A 24,977-nucleotide genomic window follows, 5' to 3' on the forward strand; every position below is an offset into this window, starting at 1 on the left:
GTCCTTCGAGGTGTCCTCCCACAGTACAGCTGTGATATTCTCCTTAACCAGTAGTGCAACTCCCCCATCCCTTTTGCATCCCCCTCTATCCTGCCTGAAACATTTGTATCCTGGAACATTAAGCTGCCAATCCTGTCCTTCCCTTAATCAAGTCTCTGTAATAGCAACAATATCGTAGTTCCAAGTACTGATCCAAGCTCTAAGTTCGTCTGCCTTACCTGTTACACTTCTCACATTGAAAGAAATGCACTTCAGTCCACCAGGCCATCTTTGATTAGCAACCACACCCTGTCTGCTCTTTCTGAGTTTTACTGGCCCTACTCTCTAATCCCCTTCAGTTAATTCACCTTTGCTTTGGTTCCTACCCCCCCCCCGCCAACCTAGTTTAAATCTTCCCATGTGACACTAGCAAGCCTCCCAGCCAGAATATATATGTCCTTCCTGCTTAGATGCAATCTGTCCATTTTGTGAACTGTGAAGAATTCTACTCACTTTTTAATCATTCATAATGACTGTCAGTAGCACATATTTCCAGCAGCCCAGTTTTCCCCCAAATAATGCAGGTTTACAAAAAGATAAATGGTCAAAAGAGCATTTTTGAAAGACTGAAATCTTTAGAATAGCTTAAGCAACTATCAGTGATCACAGGTATAATGCAAAACTGAAAGCAGAAGACGGTGAAAATGCGTGCAATGGTCTAGAGTTTGTTTCCTGATGAGATCTTGTTATCAGTTTTGTTTCTAATTTCCAACATTTGGGGTTTTTGTTTAACTTGCTGGTGCTATGGAGTGTTGTTACCTCACTCTGATCCTGTCACTTCCTATTAAACATAGGTTGTTATCCAAAGTGCCCAGAGAATGCTCCATACCTGGACGAAAACAGAATGAAATGCGTCAACTTATCCGAATGTACTTGCTATTACAATGGGGAAATATTGGCAGGTGGCGAACAAAGCAGCGACTGCAGAAATTGGTATGGTATCTCTACAGAAATTGAATAAATACAATAAATTGAATTTTCTTGTGGACCTTAATACAGTATTGGAACTTCAGCCAAGCTGATTGGCAGACAGATCATGGAATGATTCCATTTTAAATGATGCCAGGACATTATAAAATGAAAACTATTTTAAAACTTGCTTTCTAACACAATAATTAGAACCTAAATTAGTCTCAATTCATCCAAATGAGGTTACAAGAGACACCGTTAAACATAGGTGACCACACAGAGAAGTTAGGAATCTTAAATATTGTCACATCTTCACACAGAATTTCTGTCTGTGGGTACTTATCTATTAACACATTTTATTACTATGTATTTATCAAAAATGATACGGAGCAGCAGGATATTTTCATTATTTTCATTTCTTTAATGAGTTTATTTTCTTCTCAAATTAAAAAGTCAATGATGAGCTGTTATGAGCAGCATGGTGGTTAGCATTGCTGCCTCACAGTGCCAGGGACCCGGGTTCAATTCCGGCCTTGGGTCATTGTCTGTGAGGAGTTTTGCATGTTTTCCCCATGTCTGCGTGGGTTTCATCCAGGTGCACTAGATTCCCCCCACAGTCCCAAGATGTGAAGGTTAGATGGATTGGCCATGCTAAACTGCCCCTTAATGTCCCAAGGTGTGTAGATTAGAGGGATTAGTGGGGTACGTATGTGGGATTACAGGGGTAGGGCCTGGGTTGGATGCTCTGTTGGAGAGTCGGTACAGACTCGATGGACTGAATGGCCTCCTTCTGCACTGTAGAGATACAATGACTCTAAAGGCTTTGTGGTCAAGCAAACAAACAACGATTTAAAGAAATGCTGTAGCTAATTCTAAAACTATGATACTGTTTTTTGTTACAGTGCCTGCATTGATGGAAATGTGAACTGCAAAGGTAATTATATCTTTTGATAAGTCTGCAGCATAATAATATATAATGAATATATAATGAATAGCTACAGAATGGTATTATTACTGGCATTAGTACAACTCTTTAATGTATTACAGCCCATGAAAGGAACAGCAGTTACAACACTGTTGACATTAAACATGTTTCTTTCTTAGCAATACGGCAGGGTGTATTTGCTGCTGGTTCAGCAGGTTTAAATAATAAGTCACTGTGCCAGACAGATAGGAAAGCAGCCAGGACCCAAGCTGAATTAACTGAATGTAGTCCACATGGTGCACATATTGACTGTTATACTATAGGTTAGACAGGGAAAGGGTTCCTGGTCACTATCCTCCTCACATGTATTGCTGGGTATGCACATGTGCTGACATAAAGCAAGGACACTCAGTGAGCAGCTTCGGAGATCACAGTCACTGTGAGTGTTGTATGGAACTGCTTTCCAACAGAGAGACAAAGCCTCCAGCAGAGAACTGAGGGGATTTGGAGCAAAGGAGCAATTCTACTTTCTCTAAAGTTTAAAAACCTCCAAACGAGTGTCATAGACATGAACACATAAATGAACACAGCAACCTGACGCTCTATGTATAATGTGCCATGAACCTCTAAAACATTTATTTTCAAGTGGTATAGTGCCACAATAGTCACTTCCTCTGTCTTGTAATTGGCCAATTTCTTCCCTTCCTATCCCAGGACCCTGAGTGTGCCAAGTACCCAATGCTGTTAAAATAATCTTCAGGATTGGTAAATAAACATTAGGTTAATGTTCTTATTTAAAGTGATGCATGTGAGCAATCAAAACATTTCCATATAACAAGCAGCTTTTACATTGGCATATAATACTAGGGATGGGCAATAAATGCTGGGCAGCCAGCAACGCCCTTGTCCCATGAATTAATAAAAAAAAAATCTGATTTGTAAAATCCCGTGGTAAGTTGGCCTATTTAATACTTTCAAAGCAAAATAAAATCAAAAGGAAATTAGACTATTTCTAGCCTTCAGTGTCGTCTTTTTTTCTGTACTTGAATGAAAAGTGGGCATCACTGGCAAGGCCAGAATCTGTTGCCCATCTCTAATTGTCCTTGAATTGAGTGGCTTGCACACCAACAGCGTCACATGTGGGACAGACCAGCTAATGGCAACAGCTGTCCTTTCTTAAAGGAAAATGAAACCAGATGGATTTTTATGATAATCAGCAATGGTTTCATTACAGTTCTGTTTTTGATTACTTTATATGGTTCCATTGTCTTGTGTGCTTTAGCTTTAATCATTTTCTGGCCATCTCTTGTCTACTACCTATTTACAATATCAAAGCGTTGTATTTGTCAAACTGACTTCAATGGGATGTTAATTGTCACATCTCCTGGATATTTGATTAAGTTTTCAGAGGCACAATGGTTCCTCTGGACCTTTTGGGGCCTTGATAATTGATACCAATTCTCATATGGTTGTTGTGACCTTCGAGCGATTCCATCTGGGGTGTGATTGTTGTAGTGTCATCTGAGATGTAGTTATTTGTCTTTTGTCCTGCCTGCCTGCAGTGAGTGTGCTTGCTACAGTGTTGTCTGTTTAACCCTTTCCGTACATACCTCTCCTGCTGCAGCCCACTCTTTCTGGGTTTTGCCCTACTGCACTGGGATAGGCATTTTTTCAATTTCAAGTTGTTAGCGCGAGTGGGCGAAACGACCACTACGGACTCAGGGTGAAGTTCAATAACGGCACAGCTTTATTTTCTTTACGTCGACGGAGAAGCACAGTCAGGACGTACAATCGGACTGTCCCGAAAGCGCTCTAAAGACTGTCCCACAACGGGCTACAGTTATACCTGAACTTCGCATTTCAAATGCTAATCCTTTATTTACAGTATTTGACTTCAGCCATCCTGTTTTGATGTTTTTGGGTTTTGGAGCAATTGTTTTAAGTGTGTGTTAATCGTTCTTGTCTGATTGGTTATCAATGGTCTGGAGTCTCTGGGGTTTGAACCATAGGTGTGTTATTGATCTCAAAGAGGCTTGAGGGGCCAGGGACGCTTCCTTAACTATGTTAATTTTAGGTGTCTCCATGGGTTGTTTGACTGGTTTAGAAGTGCTGATGGGGTGAGGATGTGTTCTTTAATTTAGTTCCTGTAGGTGCCATCCTGTTCCCTTATTTCCCTTATGTGCTAGCTCTCATTTGCATTCTAAAAGCATGCTCTTGCCTATTGATTGGTGTCTGTTACTTTGTGATTTTAGTGGAGGGCTTTTAGTTTGCTTCCATTTTGTGTGCCCAATTTCATAAAATTTGTTGTCCAATAACAAAATCATTAATCAAGTTTAAATTCTTGCAGCTACTATGACAGGATTTGAACTCAAGTCCCTAGATCATTAGCTTGCCCCTGGAATTAATAATCTAGTGATACCACGATACCCCCACATAGCTTAATCAAATGTATTACTCATTAATCTATCAATTATGGATAGAATAATGGCCTACTTAACTGTGCTTAATAGTAGAAACAAGTCAGTCAATTTCAGCCCATCACTAATGAATTACAGAGGGTGAGATTCTCCAGTCTCCCCCCAGTGGGATGTGGAGTGTGCCATTCACTGTTAGCTGGGTCCTCTGGTCCTGCCACTGTCGATGGGAAATCTGATTGAGGCCACCACACGCCACCAGGAAACCCATCGCAGGAGATGAGCTGGCAGCGGGACCAGAGAATCCTGCCGACATAAATGGCCAGAGAATTCCAGCCGGGGAATTAGGAAGCATTGTTTGAGCGTCGAAAGGAGCAAAGATAAGTATTCTTTTTCTAAATGTACCATTGTGGAGCAAGGCAACGCTGCAATTAAATATGGTGAAGGACAAAAAGAAGCAGGTTATCAAAATGTTGAAAGATTGCAAAGCTGTGAAGTGCTGATTGTAGATCAGAACCAGTTGAATGAATTATAAATCTCAGAAGGCTTGTGTACAGATACTGAAAGTTATTAGGAAAGCTAATAGAATGTTATCATTGAGGGAGATATCTTAAAAAAGAGAAGTTATGCTACAGTCCTACAGGGCACTAGTTTCTCCATTTTTTGGAGAATTGTGAATAGTTTGGTCTCTTTATTTAAGGAAAGATGTAAATGTGTTAAAAGCTGTTCAGGGAAGGTTTACCAGACTAATACCTGAATGGGTGCGTTGTCTAATGAGGAACAGGCAAGGCTTATTTCCACTGGAATTTAGAACAGTAAGAGGCAATTTGATTGAAACATATAAGATCCTGACAGGTGTGAAGAGGTCATCAGTATTGGGACATCAGGACCCTCCTGATGTGCCCTCTGGTGGACCTTTGACATATCCCCTTCCTCCAACCCCATTACAACCCCCTCTGACGCCCATTCCTGCATAACCCACCCTGCCCTTGCAGAGCTTTTCACCCTGCATAATCCCCCACCATCATCGTGCATATCCCCCGTCATTGCCCGAACCCAACTCAGGTCCCACCCCCTCGGCACTGCCCCCCGCACACTTATGGTGCCCAGCTGCACACTACCAGGGTGCCAACCAGGCACTGCCAAGCTGGCACAGCCTGATGGGCCCTGTCCAGCCATGCCCTCGATCACCTGAGAGCTTCACTGGCCTCCGATACCCCCAACATGGCCATGGCGCCTGGTCATTTTCGCCAGTGTGACATTTCGTTGGCGAGTGGGACAGCGCCCAGGAGAGTGGAAGCAGCTGTTGCAGACAAGCTATGCCATTTAAATGAAGACACTCCTATGCCAATGGGCTTTTCCTCCTTTCTGGGCACCAAGCCATTCTTGCTGGCAAAACAGGACCGGGAAGATACAAAACCAATTCATGCCCAGTGCAAGTTGGATTTTTACCCTCATATACGATCTTCTCAGCTCGCCAGACTGACTGACCAGGGCACTGAGCTGGTAAGAGCAAGCCCATATGTTAATGCATCAACTACTTCAATAAAAGCAAATAACTGCGAGAGCTAAAATCTGAAACCAAAACAAAATGCTGGAAAATCTCGGCAGGTCTGACAGTATCTGTGGAGACAGAACAAGAGCTAACATTTTGAGAATGGATGACCCTTCATCAGAACTCTTTTTGTCTTAGGTTACATCCTGCATAGATGCTAAGTTTAAGCAATGCATCATTCTAGCTAAGTAAAAAATAATTGTTAATGCTCCTGAACTTAATTCTTACAATTATCAAAAGTTCAAATGGTGCATTTGTTCATAAAGATTTTGTTTTTCTCCTTTACAAGTATCTTCAACAACCAAGACACCAACAGTCACAAGTTCCTCGACTACTGGTAAATAGCTGAATTTTGTAATTAGATTCTTAACATAAAGATTCCTAATGTATATTCACAAAAACAGGGATACATCCTCTAACTTTTTATAGTAAGAAGTCTCACAACACCAGGTTAAAGTCCAACAGGTTTAATTGGTAGCATGAGCTTTTGGAGCATTGCCCCTTCATCAGATGACTCACCTGATGAAGGAGCAGTGCTCCAAAAGCTCATACCACCAATTAAACCTGTTGGACTTTAACCTGGTGTTGTGAGACTTCTTACTATAAAAAGTTGGAGGATGCATTTGTTGCATCAACAATGGAGGATGCAAAGTAGGTGCATTTGTTCATAAAGATTTTGTTTTGCTCCTTTAGAAGTATCTTCAACAACCAAGACACCAACAGTCACAAGTTCCTCGACTACTGGTAAATAGCTGAATTTTGTAATTAGATTCTTAACATAAAGATTCCTAATGTATATCCACAGAAACAGGGATACATCCTCTAACTTTTTATAGTAAGAAGTCTCACAACACCAGGTTAAAGTCCAACAGGTTTAATTGGTGGTATGAGCTTTTGGAGCACTGCTCCTTCATCAGGTGAGTCATCTGATGAAGGGGCAATGCTCCAAAAGCTCATGCTACCAATTAAACCTGTTGGACTTTAACCTGGTGTTGTGAGACTTCTTACTGTGCCCATTCCAGTCCAACACCGGGAGCTCCACATCACAACCTTTTATACATAGCTTTTTAACCCTATATCCAGGTACAGAGTATGACATTAAACTGCTTCCCTAAGGCCTATGGTATCTCATGTTTATCTTGACAAAAAGTTCCTGCATTCCAATTGGGATCCAGGTAATGTTATACTTAGGGATATTTCAACATAATTAACTGTTATATAAATGTCAATGTTATGAACAAATTCACAAAATGTCACGGTTGTAACCAAATCATGTCATCAAAATCAAATGCAATACGTTGCAGCAGAGGTTGATGAGAAAGAATCCTGCATTTATGTTGTTCCAGAGTATTTCTCAGCCATTGAATACTCTTAAAGTACTTGTCGCTGTTGAGTTTTAGCAACAACTTGCTATTTGCATACAACAAGGTCACATAGACAGCAGTGAGATACGTGGCCAGTTCAGAGGATTCTCTGATGTTGATTAAGGGATAAATATTGGTTTTAACTCCAGGAAGAATTGATTTTCTTCATGCAGTGGCATGGAATCACTCATCCATCTGAGGTGCCAGGCACTTAATTCACCAAACGGCATCTTTAACAGTGCAGCACTCCTGTTGTATTAGTCAAACATTAAGCCATGTACTTGTGTCTGATGGCGATTGCATACATAACCTTCTGATTTACCATCAAATGTGTTATCATAAGAGATGTAGAAGCATTGCAAGGCATCCAGATCCAACTGAACCTCTAAATGCAAAGATCTGAAGGGTGGAGATGGGATGACGAGAATGTAGATAAAGCTAATACAGTAGTGGCAATAATGTTGGAATATCATTCAAGTTGTCACAATAAGATAAATGCAAAAACCTACAAGAATGCAAGACCCTGCACTGTTACATGCTTTTGCATTTACCTAACTGAAGAAAGCTAAAGCAACTCGATATCTGTGAGACAGACTGAGGGGGAGGTGTAGCAGAAGGGTCTACTACAAGATTAATGTAGGATCGATAACGGTGCTACCCATACAATGATGTAGGTAGGCACATGACCTAGACCTAGGGTCAGTGTGGTGTTGGCGAGAGGTGGGTTAAGACTTAAGATGCAGATAGATCCTTGCCTGCACACTTTACTGTGTATTTGCATATAACTACAAGTGGCTACTAAAGACTTGCTGTTAACATACAGAAGCCTCTGAAGACTTTTTTTAATGGAAATATTCTGTAACCCACACCAACCCAACAGAATCCAGACCCCAGTTTATTCACAGCCCTGGGTAGAGCCACAGCTGAAATAATAAAGGTTGGTAGATATCTTATAATGGTGCTTTCATATTTATGAACCACAAGAACCACCAGGCAGGATTTACTTGGATATCTGCACTTGCAGGAACTCCACTCCCTTCAGTTAGCACAGCTTTACAGATTTGTGATTATAATACTGTCCTGTAACCACTTATAAATCTTTTTGATTATAAGTAACAGATTAAGAGTTCAATGTTAGTATTGAAATTGATGTATAATAATTGGCATTGTCTGACATTTACATTTACACATTCTGCAATCATTGTTACTTTTCTGGTTATGCTGTTTTCCTTTGTCATCCATATCTTACAGAATCGTATTGTGATGGTGAATGGTCCCCATGGTTTAATGAAAACACACCTACCCTTCAGAACAGAGCAGACACGGAATTGTTAAACCAAATGCACAGCCCACTCTGTCCATTCTCTCCTTATCAAATTACAGCCATCAACTGTGAGGCTCTCAAATATCCCAGGATTCCAATAAGTGAGATGAAAGATAATGTGACATGCGATAAAGAAATGGGACTTGTTTGTACTTTTAATCTGCAGAATTCTGAAGGTGATCTAATGTGTTTGGACTACAGAATAAAAGTTTGCTGTCAGCGTCTCGTCACAAGCATAAGTCCGACCACACAGACAACAGTTTTGACAACAAGTACCACAATGCAGACAACGCCCACAACTACAGTCACCACAGAACAGACAACGCCCACAACTACAGTCACCACAGAACAGACAACGCCCACAACTACAGTCACCACAGAACAGACAACGCCCACAACTACAGTCACCACAGAACAGACAACGCCCACAACTACAGTCACCACAGAACAGACAACGCCCACAACTACAGTCACCACAGAACAGACAACGCCCACAACTACAGTCACCACAGAACAGACAACGCCCACAACTACAGTCACCACAGAACAGACAACGCCCACAACTACAGTCACCACAGAACAGACAACGCCCACAACTACAGTCACCACAGAACAGACAACGCCCACAACTACAGTCACCACAGAACAGACAACGCCCACAACTACAGTCACCACAGAACAGACAACGCCCACAACTACAGTCACCACAGAACAGACAACGCCCACAACTACAGTCACCACAGAACAGACAACGCCCACAACTACAGTCACCACAGAACAGACAACGCCCACAACTACAGTCACCACAGAACAGACAACGCCCACAACTATACTTACCACAGAACAGACAACACCTACAACTACAGTTACCACAAAACATACAACACCTATAACTATACTTACCACAGGACAGACAACACCCACAACTACAGTTACCACAGAACAGACAACACCCACAACTACAGTTACCACAAAACATACAACACCTACAACTAAAATTACCACAGAACAGACAACACCCACAACTACAGTTACCACAGAACAGACAACACCCACAACTACAGTTACCACAAAACATACAACACCCACAACTACAGTTACCACAAAACATACAACACCCACAACTACAGTTACCACAAAACATACAACACCCATAACTACAGTTACCACAGAACAGACAACAGCTACAACTGAACTTACCACAAAGCAGACAACACCTACAACTGAACTTACCACAGAACAGACAACACCTACAACTACAGTTACCACAAAACATACACCTATAACTATACTTACCACAGGACAGACAACACCTACAACTACAGTTACCACAGAACAGACAACACCTACAACTGAGCTTACCACAGAACAGACAACACCTACAACTACAGTTACCACAGAACAGACAACACCTACAACTACAGTTACCACAGAACAGACAACACCTACAACTACAGTTATCACAGAACAGACAACACCTACAACTACAGTTATCACAGAACAGACAACACCTACAACTACAGTTATCACAGAACAGACAACACCTACAACTATAGTTACCACAGAACAGACAACACCTACAACTACAGTTACCACAGAACAGACAACACCTACAACTATAGTTACCACAGAACAGACAACACCTACAACTACAGTTATCACAGAACAGACAACACCTACAACTACAGTTACCACAGAACAGACAACACCTACAACTACAGTTACCACAGAACAGACAACACCTACAACTACAGTTACCACAGGACAGACAATATCTACAACTACAAGTGTCACAAAGACAACTGCTTGTTTACCAGATCCTACGCCCATGTGTCTGAAACCTTACAAGATTATAGATGAAAATGGTTGTGAGAAATGGGATTGTTACTGTAAGTATTATTAATCTTTAGAATTGATTATTCTTAGATGAAATACTTGTTGAATCATTAAGAGTCCACTTTTACTCTTGCAGGCCAATGCCAAGTATGGGGCGACCCACACTATCTCACGTTCGGTGGTACACAGTACGATTTCTTTGATAACTGCACATACACACTTGTGGAAGAGCGAGTCCCAAAGTACAATTTCTCAGTTCTAGTTGATAACTATTATTGTTTTTTGGATCTGCCCATGTCTTGTGCAAGAGGAATAACCATGTTTTACAATGAAAGTGTTGTAACTATTACAACCGGGTATCAGCAATCTGTAAGTATAACACAACTAAGTAACAAGCAACACCTATTGATTATTTGGACCTGATTTGAACTTGGTTTGAGTGGACAGGTTAAAATCAAGCCTCTTAATGTAAAACATAGTTCAAGGCATATAACAAATATGCTTTCAAGAAAAGATTTCAAACCAAGAATAGAACGATAGTATCCTAGGAAGAGGCCATTCTGCTCACCATGTCCTTGCTAGCTCCCTGAAATGGCAACACAATACATCCCACCATCTTGCTCGCTCCTTGTACAAACTTGTCCCTTCAAAATTATTAATTATACAATCCCCTTTTAAAAACCACCATTGAATCTGCTTCCACCAGACTCTTGGACTGTGCATTCCAGATCCAAACTAATTGCTGCATAAGAGAGTTTCTCCACCTATCGCATTGATTCTTCCGCCAATCATCTTAAATTGGTGTCGTTTTGTTCTGAACCCTTCCGCCAATGGGAAGAGTTTCTCCCTATCAATTGTGCCTTGACCCTTCATAATTACAGACATCTCTAAGCGATCTCATCTCACCTTGAGCACAGATACCGCAAATCTGACATTAAAACAGAAAATACTGGAAGTATTTGTGCACAGAGAAACAAAGTGAATGGGTGAGATTCTCCAGTCTCCCAGCCGTCTGTTTCCTGCTGACAGGAGGTGGCACATTGTTTGCCAGAGCCAGGATTCTCTGGTCAGAAATCATAGAGACCCTGCAGTGCAGAAAGAGGCCATTTGGCCCATCGAGTCTGCACCGACCACAATCCCACCCAGGCCCTACCCCCATATCCCTACATATTTACCCGCTAATCCCTCTAACCTACGCATCTCAGGACACTAAGGGACAATTTTAGCATGGCCAATCAACCTAACCTGCACATCTTTGGACTGTGGGAGGAAACCGGAGCACCCGGAGGAAACCTGCACAGACACAAGGAGAATGTGCAAACTCCACACAGACACTGACCCATGTCGGGAATTGAACCCAGGTCCCTGGAGCTGTGAAGCAGCAGTGCTAACCACTGTGCTACCGTGCCACCTGGCTGCTGTCAATGGGAACTCCCACTAATGGGGAAACCCACGGGTGGTGGTGCACTGCCGGTGGGAACGGCGAATCACACCAGCATGAACGGCTGGAGAATTCCAGCCAACATTTCAGGTCATTCACTGACAGAAGTAAAAAGGTTGCAGGAACAGAGATCAGTGGATGTAAGTGCACCCACATTGCAGGCTGGGAATGTGTTTAAACGGGACTATGGAATCCTGGGCTTTAGAAATAGGGACATGAAAGACAAGAAGAGCAAGGTAGTTCAGAAGGTCATCCCTGGAGACATTCTCCTAAAGCCTTCACATCCTTCCTAAAATGTGGTGCAGAACGTCGGGCACAATTATCAAGTTGAAACAAAACCTGTTTTTTTTCAAAGAGATTGCTAAAAACTGAGCTTAGAGAGAGGAGGAGGCTTTTAAAGCTGGGGATTGAGGTGAGGGAATTGGAGAGGCTTAGCGAGTAGGAGCTGGCCAGTGGAAGTCTATACTACTAATGGTGGGCAGCAACAGAAGGAGATGATGCACAAAAGGACATGGACAGAGGAACGGGCGTTGAGGAGTGATTGGGAGTTGTGCGGGGGGGGTGCGGTGAGTAGGGGGTTGGGAAATACAGAGATAGGATGGGTGGTGATGAATCAACCAATGTAAGTGAGCAAAGACAAGATGATGCAGGAGCAGAACATAATGAAATATGCAATAGTTGCAGCAATACACGTTTCAATTACCAAAGTAGCATGCAATGTGCACTGAAATATTATAGCTATTTAAAGATTTTAAAATATTGTTCGCTTTGCAGATAACTGTTGATGGAGATGTTGTGACTGTACCCTACAGTCTGAATGGAATTGACATACATTCCCAGCATCAAAAGATATATATTTCTGTTCCTGACATCCAAGCAAGAATCACTGCTTTTAGCGACACATTTCAAATTAAATTATCAGAAAAATACTTTCTGAACAATACCCAAGGACAGTGCGGTACGTGCCATTTAAAGCTTCACTCCTACTTACATCGTGAAAGATGAAATAAGAATCGTGCGGTTTAATTATTCATTTTGTTGGTAAGGATGTTGATTTCTCTCAGAAGTACCACAGATATATCTAACTGACAAAAGATTTTTTTCCCAAAGGTTCTTGCAGTAGCAGCATTAGTAATGATTGTGCGAAAAGGAATGGAGAAATTGTGCCACCAGACTGCTGCCAGATTGCTGCAAATGACTGGAAGGTTTTTGACCCAAAGAAGCCATACTGTCAATTAACTCCCACAAACCAGCCTTGCATTCTGAATCCAACTACTCCTGTCGGTCCAACATGCCAACCTGGAGACACATTGTGTGAACTACTTTTGGGAAAGTATGTGGCTGTCCTCTTTCATACTTTAATTCTCTCCAAATAAATGCAGAAAGTAAATTGTAAAGATGAACTATTAAAATGCAACTTAGAGATGAACCCCCGTTAATGCAGTTGCAGCAACAATGAGAAAGTCTAAATATTCATGAATGGATAAGTTACTGCATTGCAGCAAAGAAATAGTTCCAAATGCAATCATGAATCTATATGTTATATATATTTTGTGTATAATAGATATGGGATGAGACAAGTTGCTTTGTGCTCAGTTACCTTGGACTTCATAAGCTGCTGTCTCTCTTTTCCCTCAAGATTCACAACTGATAAAGAGTTAGACTCATATACTTGAAGAATTGGAATATTAACTAAAGGACTTATTGCTTCAGATTAAATCATATTTCAGCTGATCTGGTGCTGACATTTCTGAAATACCACCTCCAAGGACAGCGGCCATAGCCAACAGCACTCTGAACTGTACTTCCTCGTATAGGGTATAAATCCAGAGTGCCAGTAACCCTGACGTTCCACATTATAGTCATGATATGGTGTTAGACTGGGGTAAACACAGTAAGAAGTCTTACAGCACCAGGTTAAAGTCCAACAGGTTTATTTGGTAACAAATGCCATGAGCTTTCAGGGCACTGCTCCTTCTAAACTCCCCACTCACCCGATGAAGGAGCAGTGCTCCAAAAGCTAGTGGCGTTTGCTACCAAATAAACCTGTTGGATTTTAACCTGGTGTTGTGAGACTTCTTATTGTGTTTACTCCACATTATATACGTGGGCAGGACTCCCTGAATGGATAAGCCATTACTGCCTTAATCAGGGAGCTCATATTCTAAGAGGTCTATCTCGTGGGCCTTGTTAAGATCATTACAGTTTTAGTTTTATGTCAAAATCTCCTTTGGTGCTTCTAACTGCTGTAAAGGAGCTGAGCTGACTGCATATTGTACGCACATATATTTGTGCATATAAACGAACACAAGCGCTGCAGTCTTGCTGCTGTTCACATCAGTTGGTTCCCCAGTGGGAAGGGGTGCATTTATCTGGAAACCCTGTAAGATCGAAGCAAATGGCGCACCACCTCCTGCTGCCATGAAACATATCTGGAGAGGGAGAAAAATCTCCCCAACGGAGCTATCCATACTCGCCACAAAGACTATTTGTTTCCAAGGCACCATATTCACAATCCTTTTTCCCAAGAGCAGTCCCGCAATGGAACAAGCGGCCAAAAGAAATACTTAAAACCCTATCACTTGAAACTTTCATGACTCTTCCTTGGATTATTTCCATTTATGATTTTTCATTATAAGTTTTCATAGACCATCACAGCAGCTCGTCTTGTTGAGTTAGTGTTAACATATTAATGTTGGCGGAACATGGGTATTAGTTCGTGATGCTGGCACGACTGTAGTAGAAGCAGAAATTTACTGTTTAAGTTACAGTTCAGGTTCCGAATGTTTAATATGTCTGAATTCCAGATCATGTTAAGTTTCATCAGTTTGTTCACACAGGTTCCTTAATTTCAATTTCCTGCCCACTGTCAGGGTCAGGGTTAATTAAGAGTTTAAGATACTGGATAATGTTTTATTTTTGCTAACCAATTAGTACTCTCTTCTCATACGGCACATTTAATGATTCCCTGCCAATGTATTCCTACGAATGTCCTGATCAGTACCAGCTGAAAAACATTGACCCAAAAATGTCTCTTTTCTCAGCAATGTGTTATCAAATGACTGTTTAAATGGGTAGCTATTATAGTTGCAAATTATTATTTTGATGAAATCTGAATCCAATATAGATAGGAATTTTTTTTTTACTATGTTATAATTTTCATAAATGTTAGACAACCTATGTGGTATTTCCTGTGATGGCCAATTTCTCGATCCTATTTCCATCAGATGGCATTAATTATCAGTGGCTAAAATATCTGACAGCTGATAATAGTATTGTCCCTTTCTGCTGAAGGGACAGAAGACAGTTATTAGTCAAATTATTTTTTTATTTTGTAATGTCAGCATTGATTCAAATACTAAAATATCGGGAGTGGGTGGTATAGCGGCTTTGTCACTAGACTAGTAATCCAGGCTAGAACCTGGGTTCAAATTCCACCATGTCAAATGGTGAAATTTGAATTCAATTTTTTAAAAATCTGGAATTAAAAGACCATGAAACCATTGCCGTAAAAACCCATCTGGTTCACTAATGTCCTTTAGGGAAGGAAATCTGTCAAATTTACCTGGTCTGGCCTACCATGTGACTCCAGATCCAAGTAATGCCCTCTGAAATGGTCTAGCAAGCCATGAAGTTCAGGGACAATTATGGATGGGCAATAAATGCTAGTCTAGCCAGCAATACCTACATTCCTTCGCTGAATTAACTGCTAAAGTTACCAAGCCATATAAATCAGAAAGTCTTCAATTTACAATCTATGCTAATAGTTAGAATATAAGATCATAAGAACTAGGAGCAGGAGTAGGCCATCTGGCCCATCGAGCCTGCTCTACCATCCAGTAAGATCATGGCTGATCTTTTTATGGATTCAACTCCATTTACCTGCTCCCATAACCCTTAATTCCTTTACTGTTCAAAAATCTATCTATTTTTGCCTTAAAAACATCCAATGCAGTAGCATCAACTGCTTCACTGGGCAGGGAATCCCACAGATTCACAACCCTTTGCGTGAAGAAGTTCCTCCTCAATTCAGTCTTAAATTTGTTCCCCCGTATTTTGAGGCCATGACACCTAGTTCTAATTCCACCTGCCAGGGGAAACAACTTCCCTGCTTCTATCTTATCTAATCACTTCATAGTATTGTATGTTTCTATAAGATCTCCCCTCATTCTTCTGAATTTCAACAAACATAGTCTCAGTCTCTCCTCGTAAGCCAACGCTCTCAATTCCGGAATCAACTGAGTGAATCTCCTCTGCACTCCCTCCAGAGCTAGTATATCCTTTCTCAAGTAAGGAGAGCAAACCTGTACACAGTACTCCAGGTGTGGCCTCACCCATTGGACTGCAGGTGGACTGTTCGTTGGGGTCCTGTATTTGGACTCAAATTTCCTAGACAGGGCAAGGTCAACTCAGGCCTTTGCTTCCACTCAGATCCAGAGGTGACCCCCAACAAGTCAGTTTGTACATTAACATCACAGGAAGAGAGAACTGCATTTGGTTGTGAGTCTTCCAAGGTAAAATCTCCCTCACTGGCTAGGTTCCCATCGGAGCTTTCCAATTTGAATGCAGTGCTTGCCATGTGATTCGCAGCCAATAAATCATCCTTTAGCATCAACATCAGCACCAACAATGAACAACATGTTTTGGATTTTTAAGACCATAAGGTATAGAAGCAGAAGTAGGTCATTCAGCCCATCAAGCTCGCTCCGCCATTTCATGTGATGATCTGTTATGATAATCCACAACTCCACTTTCCTGCCTTATCCCCATAACCCTTGATTCCTTTACTATTAAAAATCTGTCTTTCTAAGCTTTGAACACACGTTATATTGCAGCCTCTACAACCTTACACAGTAAAGAACTCCACAACCAAGTGAATCTCCTCTGCGCCCCCTCCAGAACTAGAATATCCCTTCTCAAGTAAGGACACCAAAACTATACAGTGCTCCAGGGTACTGGAGATTCACTACCCTCAAAAAAGAAGTCCATCCTCATTTCTATCTCAAATTACACATTATCTTGTTGGGAGCAGATAACATCTTTGATTATTTTAAGCTGGGGAGGTTACCAGCAACCTTACAGCACCCAACAATTTGTAGCTATATTCACCAATGATCAACAGCCAAATTTAAGGTACAATGTTATGTAGTTTAGAGTTTATTAATGCTGTAACCAAATAAGTGTCCCTGTACTTTAATTGTCGCTTTAAATATTTTTTTCTGCCATGTAGTGTATTTGAAGATTGCAGGAAACAAAATCAAGAAGACATTGATCGCTTTTACAAATCTTGTATCTTTGATCATTGTCACACAAACTCGACAAAATTTGATTGTTCCAGCCTACAAGCTTCTGCCACTGCTTGTAACGATAAAGGCATATGTGTAGACTGGAGAAATTTCACCAATGGCCACTGCAGTAAGTATTATTAATCAATGTTATTAATCAAAAGGATTTTCCTGTTCAACCTGCCACAGGAATCATCATGGGCGGGACAGACAATTTGACAGACCATTGAAAAAGTCCATTGACAACAGGCGGGAATTTCTTGTCTTGGGGAAAACAGGAAAATCCCACCCTATGTTCTAGATGTGAGAGATTATATCTTGCTGGAAAGATTGAGAAAACTGACTCTTTCTTGGGAAAAATAACTGAAAGATGACCATGGGTGAGATCATAAATGAATAGTTGTCATCAGTATTTACTGTTAGGTGTTAGGGAACTTGGGGAAATGAACAGTGATGTCTTTAGGAGTGTACATATTACAGAGGAGGTGGTGCTGGAAGTCTTAAAGCACATCAAGGTAGATCAATCCCTAGGACCTCATGGAGTGTATCCCAGGACATTGTGGGAGGCTAGGGAGGAAATGTCAGGGCCCCAGACAGAAATACTTGAATCATCAACAGCCACAGGTGAGACACCTGAAGATTGGAGAGTTACAAATGTGCCTTTGTTTAAGAAGGGCTGCAAGGAAAAGCCTGGGAAATACAGACCAGTGAACCTTACATCTGTGATGGGTTAGTTGTTAGAAAGTATTCTGAGAGACAGGATCTACAGGCATTTAGCGAGGCAAGGTAGAGATAGTCAGCATGGCTTTGCGAGTGGAAAATCATTTCTCATGAATTTGATTGAGTTTTCTGAAAGGGTAACCAAGAAGGTAAATAAGGGCAGTGCAATCGATGTTGTCTAATGGACTTTAGCAAGGCCTTTGACAAGGTACCACATGGTAGATTGTTGCATAAGGTTAAATCTCACAAGATCCAGGTGAGGTAGCCAATTGGATATAAAATTGGCTTGATGATAGAAGACAGAGGGTGATTGTGGAGGGTTGTTTTTCAAACCGGAGGCCTGAGACCAGCGGATCGGTGCTGGATCCATTGTTATTTATTATTTATAATAATGATTTAGATGAGAATTTAGATTAGTTTAGTAAGTTTGCAGATGACACCAAGATTGGCATAGTGGTCAGTGAAGAAGCTTATCTAGGATTTCAATGGGATCCTGATCAATTGGGCCAGTGGGCTGACGAATGGCAGATGGAGTTTAATTTAGATAAATGGGAGGTGATGCATTTTGGTAGATCAAATCAGGGCAGAACCTACTCAGTTAATGATAGGGCTTTGGGGAGAGTTATAAATCAAACAGAAGCAGGAATATAGGTTCATAGCTCCTTGCAAGTGGAGTCATAAGTGGACAGGATAGCGAAGAAGGCATTGGGAATGCTTTATTTCATTGGTCGGAACATTGACTATAGCAGTTGGGATGTCTTGTTGAAATTGTAAAAGACATTAGTAAGGTCACACTTGGAATACTGAGTACATTTCTGGTCACCCTATTATAGAAAGGATATTATTAAACTAGGAAGAGTCCATTATGAAAAGAAGTTAGACTTTACACCAGGAAAGGAGATGACAGCAAAATGGCTGAAAGTGTGCTCAAAGCGGTAGGATTTAAAGAGCATCGTGAAAGGAGAATAGAGAGGTAAAGAAGTGGAGAGCTTTAGAAAGTGGGCTTCCTGAGAAAGTCAAGAAGCTGTTGTACTCTAGAGGAAGTTGCCCAGGAAGTCACGTAATCAAATATTTCATTATAAAATACTACATTCATGTAGTTGGCCATATTAGATTCACCCTAAATGTTAGGGAGATTAGCAGAGTAAATGTGTGGGGTTACGCGAATAAGGCCTGGGTGGGATTATGGTCAGTACAGACTCAATGGGTCGAATGGCCTCCTTCCATATTGTAGGGATTCTATGATAACACTGTAAATTCTTTGACGATTACCATTCACAAATTGCAGTTACAGTTTAGAAATACCTCTATGATATGACAGAATTTAATCATGATCGTTCGTTAATGACTGTAATTTGTTATTTTCTAGTGGATATTTATAGGGCTACTTAATAAGATCCATTCCTCCCACACACATTTTTTGTTTGTTTTTCAAGATTATACCTGCCCTGAAGGATTTGTTTATAAGCCTTGTGAATCTCAGGACAATGATCGTTGTGAGAATAAGTAAGTATGTTCACCTGACAGGGATATACTGAGGGGAGTGTCTGATGAGAGATCAACCGTTGATGATTTAATTTAAAGTAACTACTTTCCGTGATCGGACATTGTAATGGTTTTAATTTAAAACACGTGGATTGGAGAGTGTCTTCAAATGTGTTTTGAAGAATGCACATATATGACCGCAGTTTTGGAAACGCAGGAATTATTCATCCAAATTATTTCTCAGATAAGCATTTTATAAAGAAATTGGTGTCTTTTTCATTTAACTTGGAGAAGGAAATGCTCCAGGTTTGGTTACACTCTAAGCCACCATTCATGTTTAGCAAGCAAACGTATCAATGATGTATGCGACTTGCAAATGTGACTTTTACTGAAATATTTTAAGACAGTAAAATTAAGTAGGCTACAGATTGAATATACTGGGTGAAGAATTTTGCTTTGTATCGTAGAATTATAGAAAATAGAAGCAGGAGGAGGCCATTCAGCCCTTCATACCTGCTCCATCATTCATTATGACCATCTAACTCAAGAGCCTAATCCTGCTTTCCCCACGTACCTATGGATCACCTTCGCCTCAAGTGCAAAATCTAATTGCTTCTAGAAAACATTCAAGGTTTTGGTCTCTGTGGTAACAAAATCCACAGGCTGACCACTCTCTGGGTGAAGAAATTTCTCCTCATTTCTGTCCTAAATGCTCTACATTGTATCCTCAGATTGTGACCCCTGGCAGGTGAGTGGGATGCATATATTCCGACATCAGGCAAGAAAATCATTCTTTATATGTGGGTCCCGCCCGCCCCCCTCCCGCATGTTTCCCAATGGGTAAGGCAGCCTGTCATTGGTTGGTATTGGAATCTTCTAGACCTGTCAACGTCTACTGGGTTTTGTGCAACCCGCACTCTCCGCCGTTTGGGAATGTGCTTCAGGAGGTTGCTCTTAATGGGGCTGGAAGATTCTGCTGGAAAACTTCAACTCAATGACAAAAACCTGCGGAACCGTCTGAGCCTGTCACCACTCTTCCCCCTGCGATTCTTTCAGTGAGGCCGTGAGCCTGCCTCGAATATAATGCAGCATAGAATCATAGAATCCCTACAGTACAGAAGGGGACCATTCGGCCCATCAAGTGTACCGACCACAATCCAATCCAGGCCCTTTTCCTGTAGCCCCTCGCATTTACCCTGCTAATCCCCCAACACCAGGCTGGATTTAGGATGGCCGATCCACCTAACCTACACATCTTTAGAGTGTGGGAGGAAACCCACACAGACACGGGGAGAAAGTACAAACTCCAAACAGACAGTGACACCAGGCTGGAATCGAACCCAGGTCCCTGGCACTGTGAGGCGGCAGTGCTGACCAATGTGCTACCCTGCCGCATCAGAACACAAGTCCCCCACCACATGAACAACACTATCGAAGACCGGTTAACAGGATGTTGAGATGTTGCTTTCACTTTTAAAAAAATAAATTTCATTTTCAGCATTCTGATCTCAGGCCAGAAACTGTACCCTTTGTCAGAAGGTTGCTTTTGTCCAGAAGGAATGATGCTATCTGAAAACAAGACCACTTGTGTTAACACATGTAAGTTTCTTTATCTTAAATTAAATACCACTTGATAAATAGGAAGCCTTTAATCAAAGCAATAAAAAATTGATTAAAAATTAATTTAATTTGTTACTTGTGGACATATAATGTACGTGGAGTAAGCTGACATCCCTCATTTTTGCAGGTTGCAGAGACAGTTCAGGAACTCCTAAAAATGTAAGTGTTGATTAACTTATACATATACAACACTTTTATATCGTTAGACTGATGATACCAGAAGCTGAATTGTTTTTAGAATACTGCACAAAAATTTTGCACCTATTTTCTTGCATTGAAGCTACAATCTGCAGTCGTTTTGCCAAATGCAATGATGAGGATGTTATTCAGAGAATGTGTTGCATCCAAATGGCCCATCAGCTTAATGACTGAGAATGAATGTGTTATAATTTTTACATAAACCTGTCTTCTGTCAGCCTTGTAATCCATCAAGACCCACAACAGCACCTTGAACATTCGTTTATTCAGTTTATCACCCCCTTTTTTTTCTAATATAATTGCAGCCAACATCAATGCTCCAACTCCACCATCCTTTGGACACTGATATATAGAAAGCGGTCACCAAAACTCTTATACAAACTCTATATACAAAGATATAAATAGATAAACTCCATCAGACATAACAAGTTCAATCTGTATCCAAAGGATGCATGAAGGCACTTTAGTGGGCTTTTCTATGCATGTACATTTACTTAAAATACCAGGTCAGATCCACAATAACAGAAAAGACAATTTTAACTCAGCCTTAAAAAAATCCTAATCCTCATGAACCCTCAGCTCATGTTACCTTGCCATGCATGCTCCTCATACAATTCCTACAGTGCAGAAAGAGGCCATTTGGCCCATCGAGTCTACTCCAACTCTCTGACAAAATATCTTTACCCAGGCCCAACACCCCCACCCCCACACCCTAGCCTTGTAATCCCACACATTTACGTTACCAACTCTCCTGATTTACACACCTTGGAACATTAAGGGTTCACTTAGTACAGCCAATCCATCTAACCTGTACATCTTTGGACTGTGGGGGGAAACCACGCAGACACAGGGAGAACGTGCAAATTCCACACAGACTGTGACCCAAGACTAGAACAAAACACCGGTCCCAGGCCAGCGAGGCAGAAGTGCTAACCGCTGTGCCATCATACTATCCATATTCATCATAGATCTCAGTGATAGTGGAATCAATAAAACCTGGATGTCCCTCTATCATCAGTCACAGCATTCATACTTCCTTTTCCGGAAGCATTCTCCAAGCTGGGGATTTTCACAACATTTGGCACTCGGTTTTGTCTGAGGAAATGTAGTTCCTTATGTAGGAAAGCAAAAATGACATTGCATTTCTAAGGTAACGATACACATTTCCAAGGTGGTTTCTAATTTCACCGTGTGAAAGGTGGACAGTGTCTCAACAACAATGTCAGAGTTGAGATGTTAGGGTAAGCAAAATACTGGGGATGCCAGAACTCTGAACAGAAAGCAAAAATTGCTGGAAATATTCAGCAGGCCTGGCAGTATCTGGGAAAAGCAAAGTGGCATTAACATTTCGAGTGAAATATGACCCCTCTACAGGAAAAAATTGTATATCATATGTGGATCAGTGGTGAATATTTCAAAGCGGAAAAACTGTTTTGACAAAGGGTCATTCCGATTCAAAATGTCAGCTCTTTTCACTCCTTACGGATGCTGCCAGACCTGCTGAGATTTTCCAGTGTTTTCTCTTTTGGTGAATATTTCATGTGTTTCCCCCAGTTGAGCACAACAGAGTGGACCTGCTTTTATAATAGTTTAAAAAAGTTTTAAAGTTTATTTATTAGTGTCACAAGTAGGCTTACTTTAACACCGCGGTGTAAAAATCCCCTAGTCGCCACACTCCGGCGCCTGTTCGGATACACTGAGGGAGAAGTTAGCACAGCCAATGCACCGAATCAGCCCGTCTTTCAGACTGTGGGAGGAAACTGGAGGGCCCGGAGGAAATGTACACAGACGTGGGGAGAACATGCAGACTCCAGACGGACAGTGACCCAAACTGGGAATCAAGTCTGGATCCCTGGCATTGTGAAGCAGCAATAGTGCCACCATGCCACCCCTGAAAGCAGATAGGCTGCAGCAGATACTATGCACAAATACTTCTAAACCATTGAATAGGATCAGATAGCATACCTGTTTGAAAATTGTTCAGTAAATTGAACTCGAACAAAGTTGCTGTCATTACAACAAATTTAACTTTTTGCAAAATACCTCACAGTTCACCTTCAAAGTAACATTCTTCAACCAAATGGTCAAACATAAACCCAAACCTTTCAAGAATGTCACCTAAAGCTTCAAATTCTTCACAGGAGTCACAGGGTGATTCTTTTTGGCAGCTGAGGGGAGGTGATGGCCGAGCTACACAGTGGTTAGCACTGCTGCCTCACAGTGCTAGGGACCTGGGTTCGATTCCCAGTTTGGGTCACTGTCTATGTAGATTCTGTCTATTTTCCCTGTGTCTGTGTAGGCTCCCTCTGGGTGCTCGTTTCCTCCATACAATCTGAAATAGGTGCTGGTTACGTGTATTGGCCATGTTAAATGCTCCCTCGTGCACTCGAACAGGCACTGAAGTGTGAAGACTGGGGATTTTCACAGTAACTTCATTGCAGTGTTAATGTAAGCTGACTTGAGACACTGATCAATAAACTCTGAATCCAGAAACTCAGCTATTGTTCTGGGGACCCAGGTTCAAATCCTACCACAACAGATGGTGAAATTTGAATTCAATAATAAATAGATCTGCAATTAAGAATCAACTGATGACCATGAAACCATTGTCAATTGTTGGAAAAACCTATCTGGTTCACTAATGCCCTTTAGAAAAGAAAATCTACCGTCCTTACCTGGTCTGGCCTACATGTGACTCCAGAACCACAGCAATGTGGTTGACTGTCAACTGTCCTCTGAAAAGAGCAACTAGATATGGACAATAAATGTTGACAGTCAGCGACGTCCATGTCCCATAAATAAATATAAAAAGTTATTGTTATGAAAAAGGATTTTTGCCTTGGTTAAACCTGCTCACTTATTGAGCTTTTGGCTGAGAAAAACCAAGTACAAAATCTTTCCACATACACTAAAACTAATTGGAGTTGCTGCTGTTAAATTATTGGTCTTTGGAGAGTGCCCTTCAAGGTCTACAAGTGGTGACATTTGTCCAGCGTGCAAACAGCTTATTATTTTTCAGAATCTTTACTGAAATTAATGATTGTGTCAACTCACCAGAAGAATTTATCCTGGGGAGATTTTCCAGGAACTGCACCTGGCTCCTCCAGGATATTCTGAATATTGGACAACTGGGGGGATAAGCCTGGCCACCTGCTTAAGCCTTTCTCCACACTTGTGATCCCCAAGGATAGGCTGGGGAAATCTCCTTCTGATACAATGTAGAAATGTATGTTGTCATTTATTCCTTTGTATATTCTTTTTCTTAGGAGGGAGAAACATGGTTTCATCCCAACAACTCATGCATTTCCTACACATGCCATAATTCACAAGTGGACACTTCAGAATCTCTATGTTGTTCGGTTGGTATATTTTGTTTATATTCATCAGGGATGTTGACAGTCTGAGAGCAATTACTCAATATAAATATTAAAAATGAAATTATTGTGGGCATGATAGCCTGATGGATAACCTGATAGCTGGAAACATATAAAATGCATAAGGATCTGAAGTAAGGAAGATCTTCTAACTTACATGAACTAATTTTATTTTTCATGCTATTAAAAAAACTTTTGATTAGAATATACTTAATGTAAAGGTCGTCTGTAGGCTTGACCAAGGACCTGATTGAAGGGATGGGTTGAAAACATTTTAAAAGATGGAAAACAAAAGAGAGAGAGCTTAGAGAGAACCTCTGCTTAGGGCGACACAATGGCACAGTGGTTAGCACTGCTGCCTCACAGTGCCAGAGACCAGGTTCAATTCCAGCCTCGAGTCACTGTCTATGTAGAGTTTGCACATTCTACCCCCGTCTGCACGGGTTTTTGCCGGGTGCTCCAATTTCCTCCCACAGTTCAGAGATGTG

The 24,977-nt window shown here is 41.2% G+C and overlaps 1 protein-coding gene and 1 long non-coding RNA gene across 2 annotated transcripts; both read left to right on the forward strand.

Moving 5' to 3' along the window:
• Positions 1 to 1,462: 1,462 nt before the first annotated feature.
• LOC145355337 (uncharacterized) lies at positions 1,463 to 8,859 on the forward strand. The gene is made up of 3 exons (XR_013888961.1): positions 1,463 to 1,882; positions 6,536 to 6,586; positions 8,458 to 8,859. It is a non-coding gene; the product is annotated as an uncharacterized LOC145355337 (long non-coding RNA).
• Positions 8,860 to 10,334: 1,475 nt separating this feature from the next.
• LOC145355327 (intestinal mucin-like protein) lies at positions 10,335 to 24,525 on the forward strand. The gene is made up of 9 exons (XM_080207291.1): positions 10,335 to 10,419; positions 10,503 to 10,735; positions 12,582 to 12,765; positions 12,918 to 13,140; positions 17,038 to 17,222; positions 19,249 to 19,318; positions 20,796 to 20,896; positions 21,045 to 21,076; positions 24,382 to 24,525. The coding sequence occupies exons 1-9, from the start codon at positions 10,359 to 10,361 to the stop codon at positions 24,517 to 24,519; spliced, it is 1,227 nt and encodes a 408-aa protein (XP_080063417.1). The 5' UTR covers positions 10,335 to 10,358; the 3' UTR covers positions 24,520 to 24,525.
• The last annotated feature ends 452 nt before the right edge of the window (positions 24,526 to 24,977 follow it).

The sequence above is a fragment of the Carcharhinus amblyrhynchos genome, chromosome 19, assembly GCF_965287045.1.
Source record: "Carcharhinus amblyrhynchos chromosome 19, sCarAmb.v2.hapA, whole genome shotgun sequence".
NCBI lineage: Eukaryota > Metazoa > Chordata > Chondrichthyes > Carcharhiniformes > Carcharhinidae > Carcharhinus > Carcharhinus amblyrhynchos.

What these genes read in the sequence shown, in the direction of transcription:
- LOC145355327 (XM_080207291.1), top strand. Translation starts at nt 10,359, where the DNA reads ATGTGTCTGAAACCTTACAAGATTATAGATGAAAATGGTTGTGAGAAA. An exon ending in TTTCACCAATGGCCACTGCA is followed by an intron (nt 17,223 to 19,248) that starts GTAAGTATTATT and finishes TTGTTTTTCAAG; the next exon opens with ATTATACCTGCCCTGAAGGA. An exon ending in GTTCAGGAACTCCTAAAAAT is followed by an intron (nt 21,077 to 24,381) that starts GTAAGTGTTGAT and finishes TCTTTTTCTTAG; the next exon opens with GAGGGAGAAACATGGTTTCA.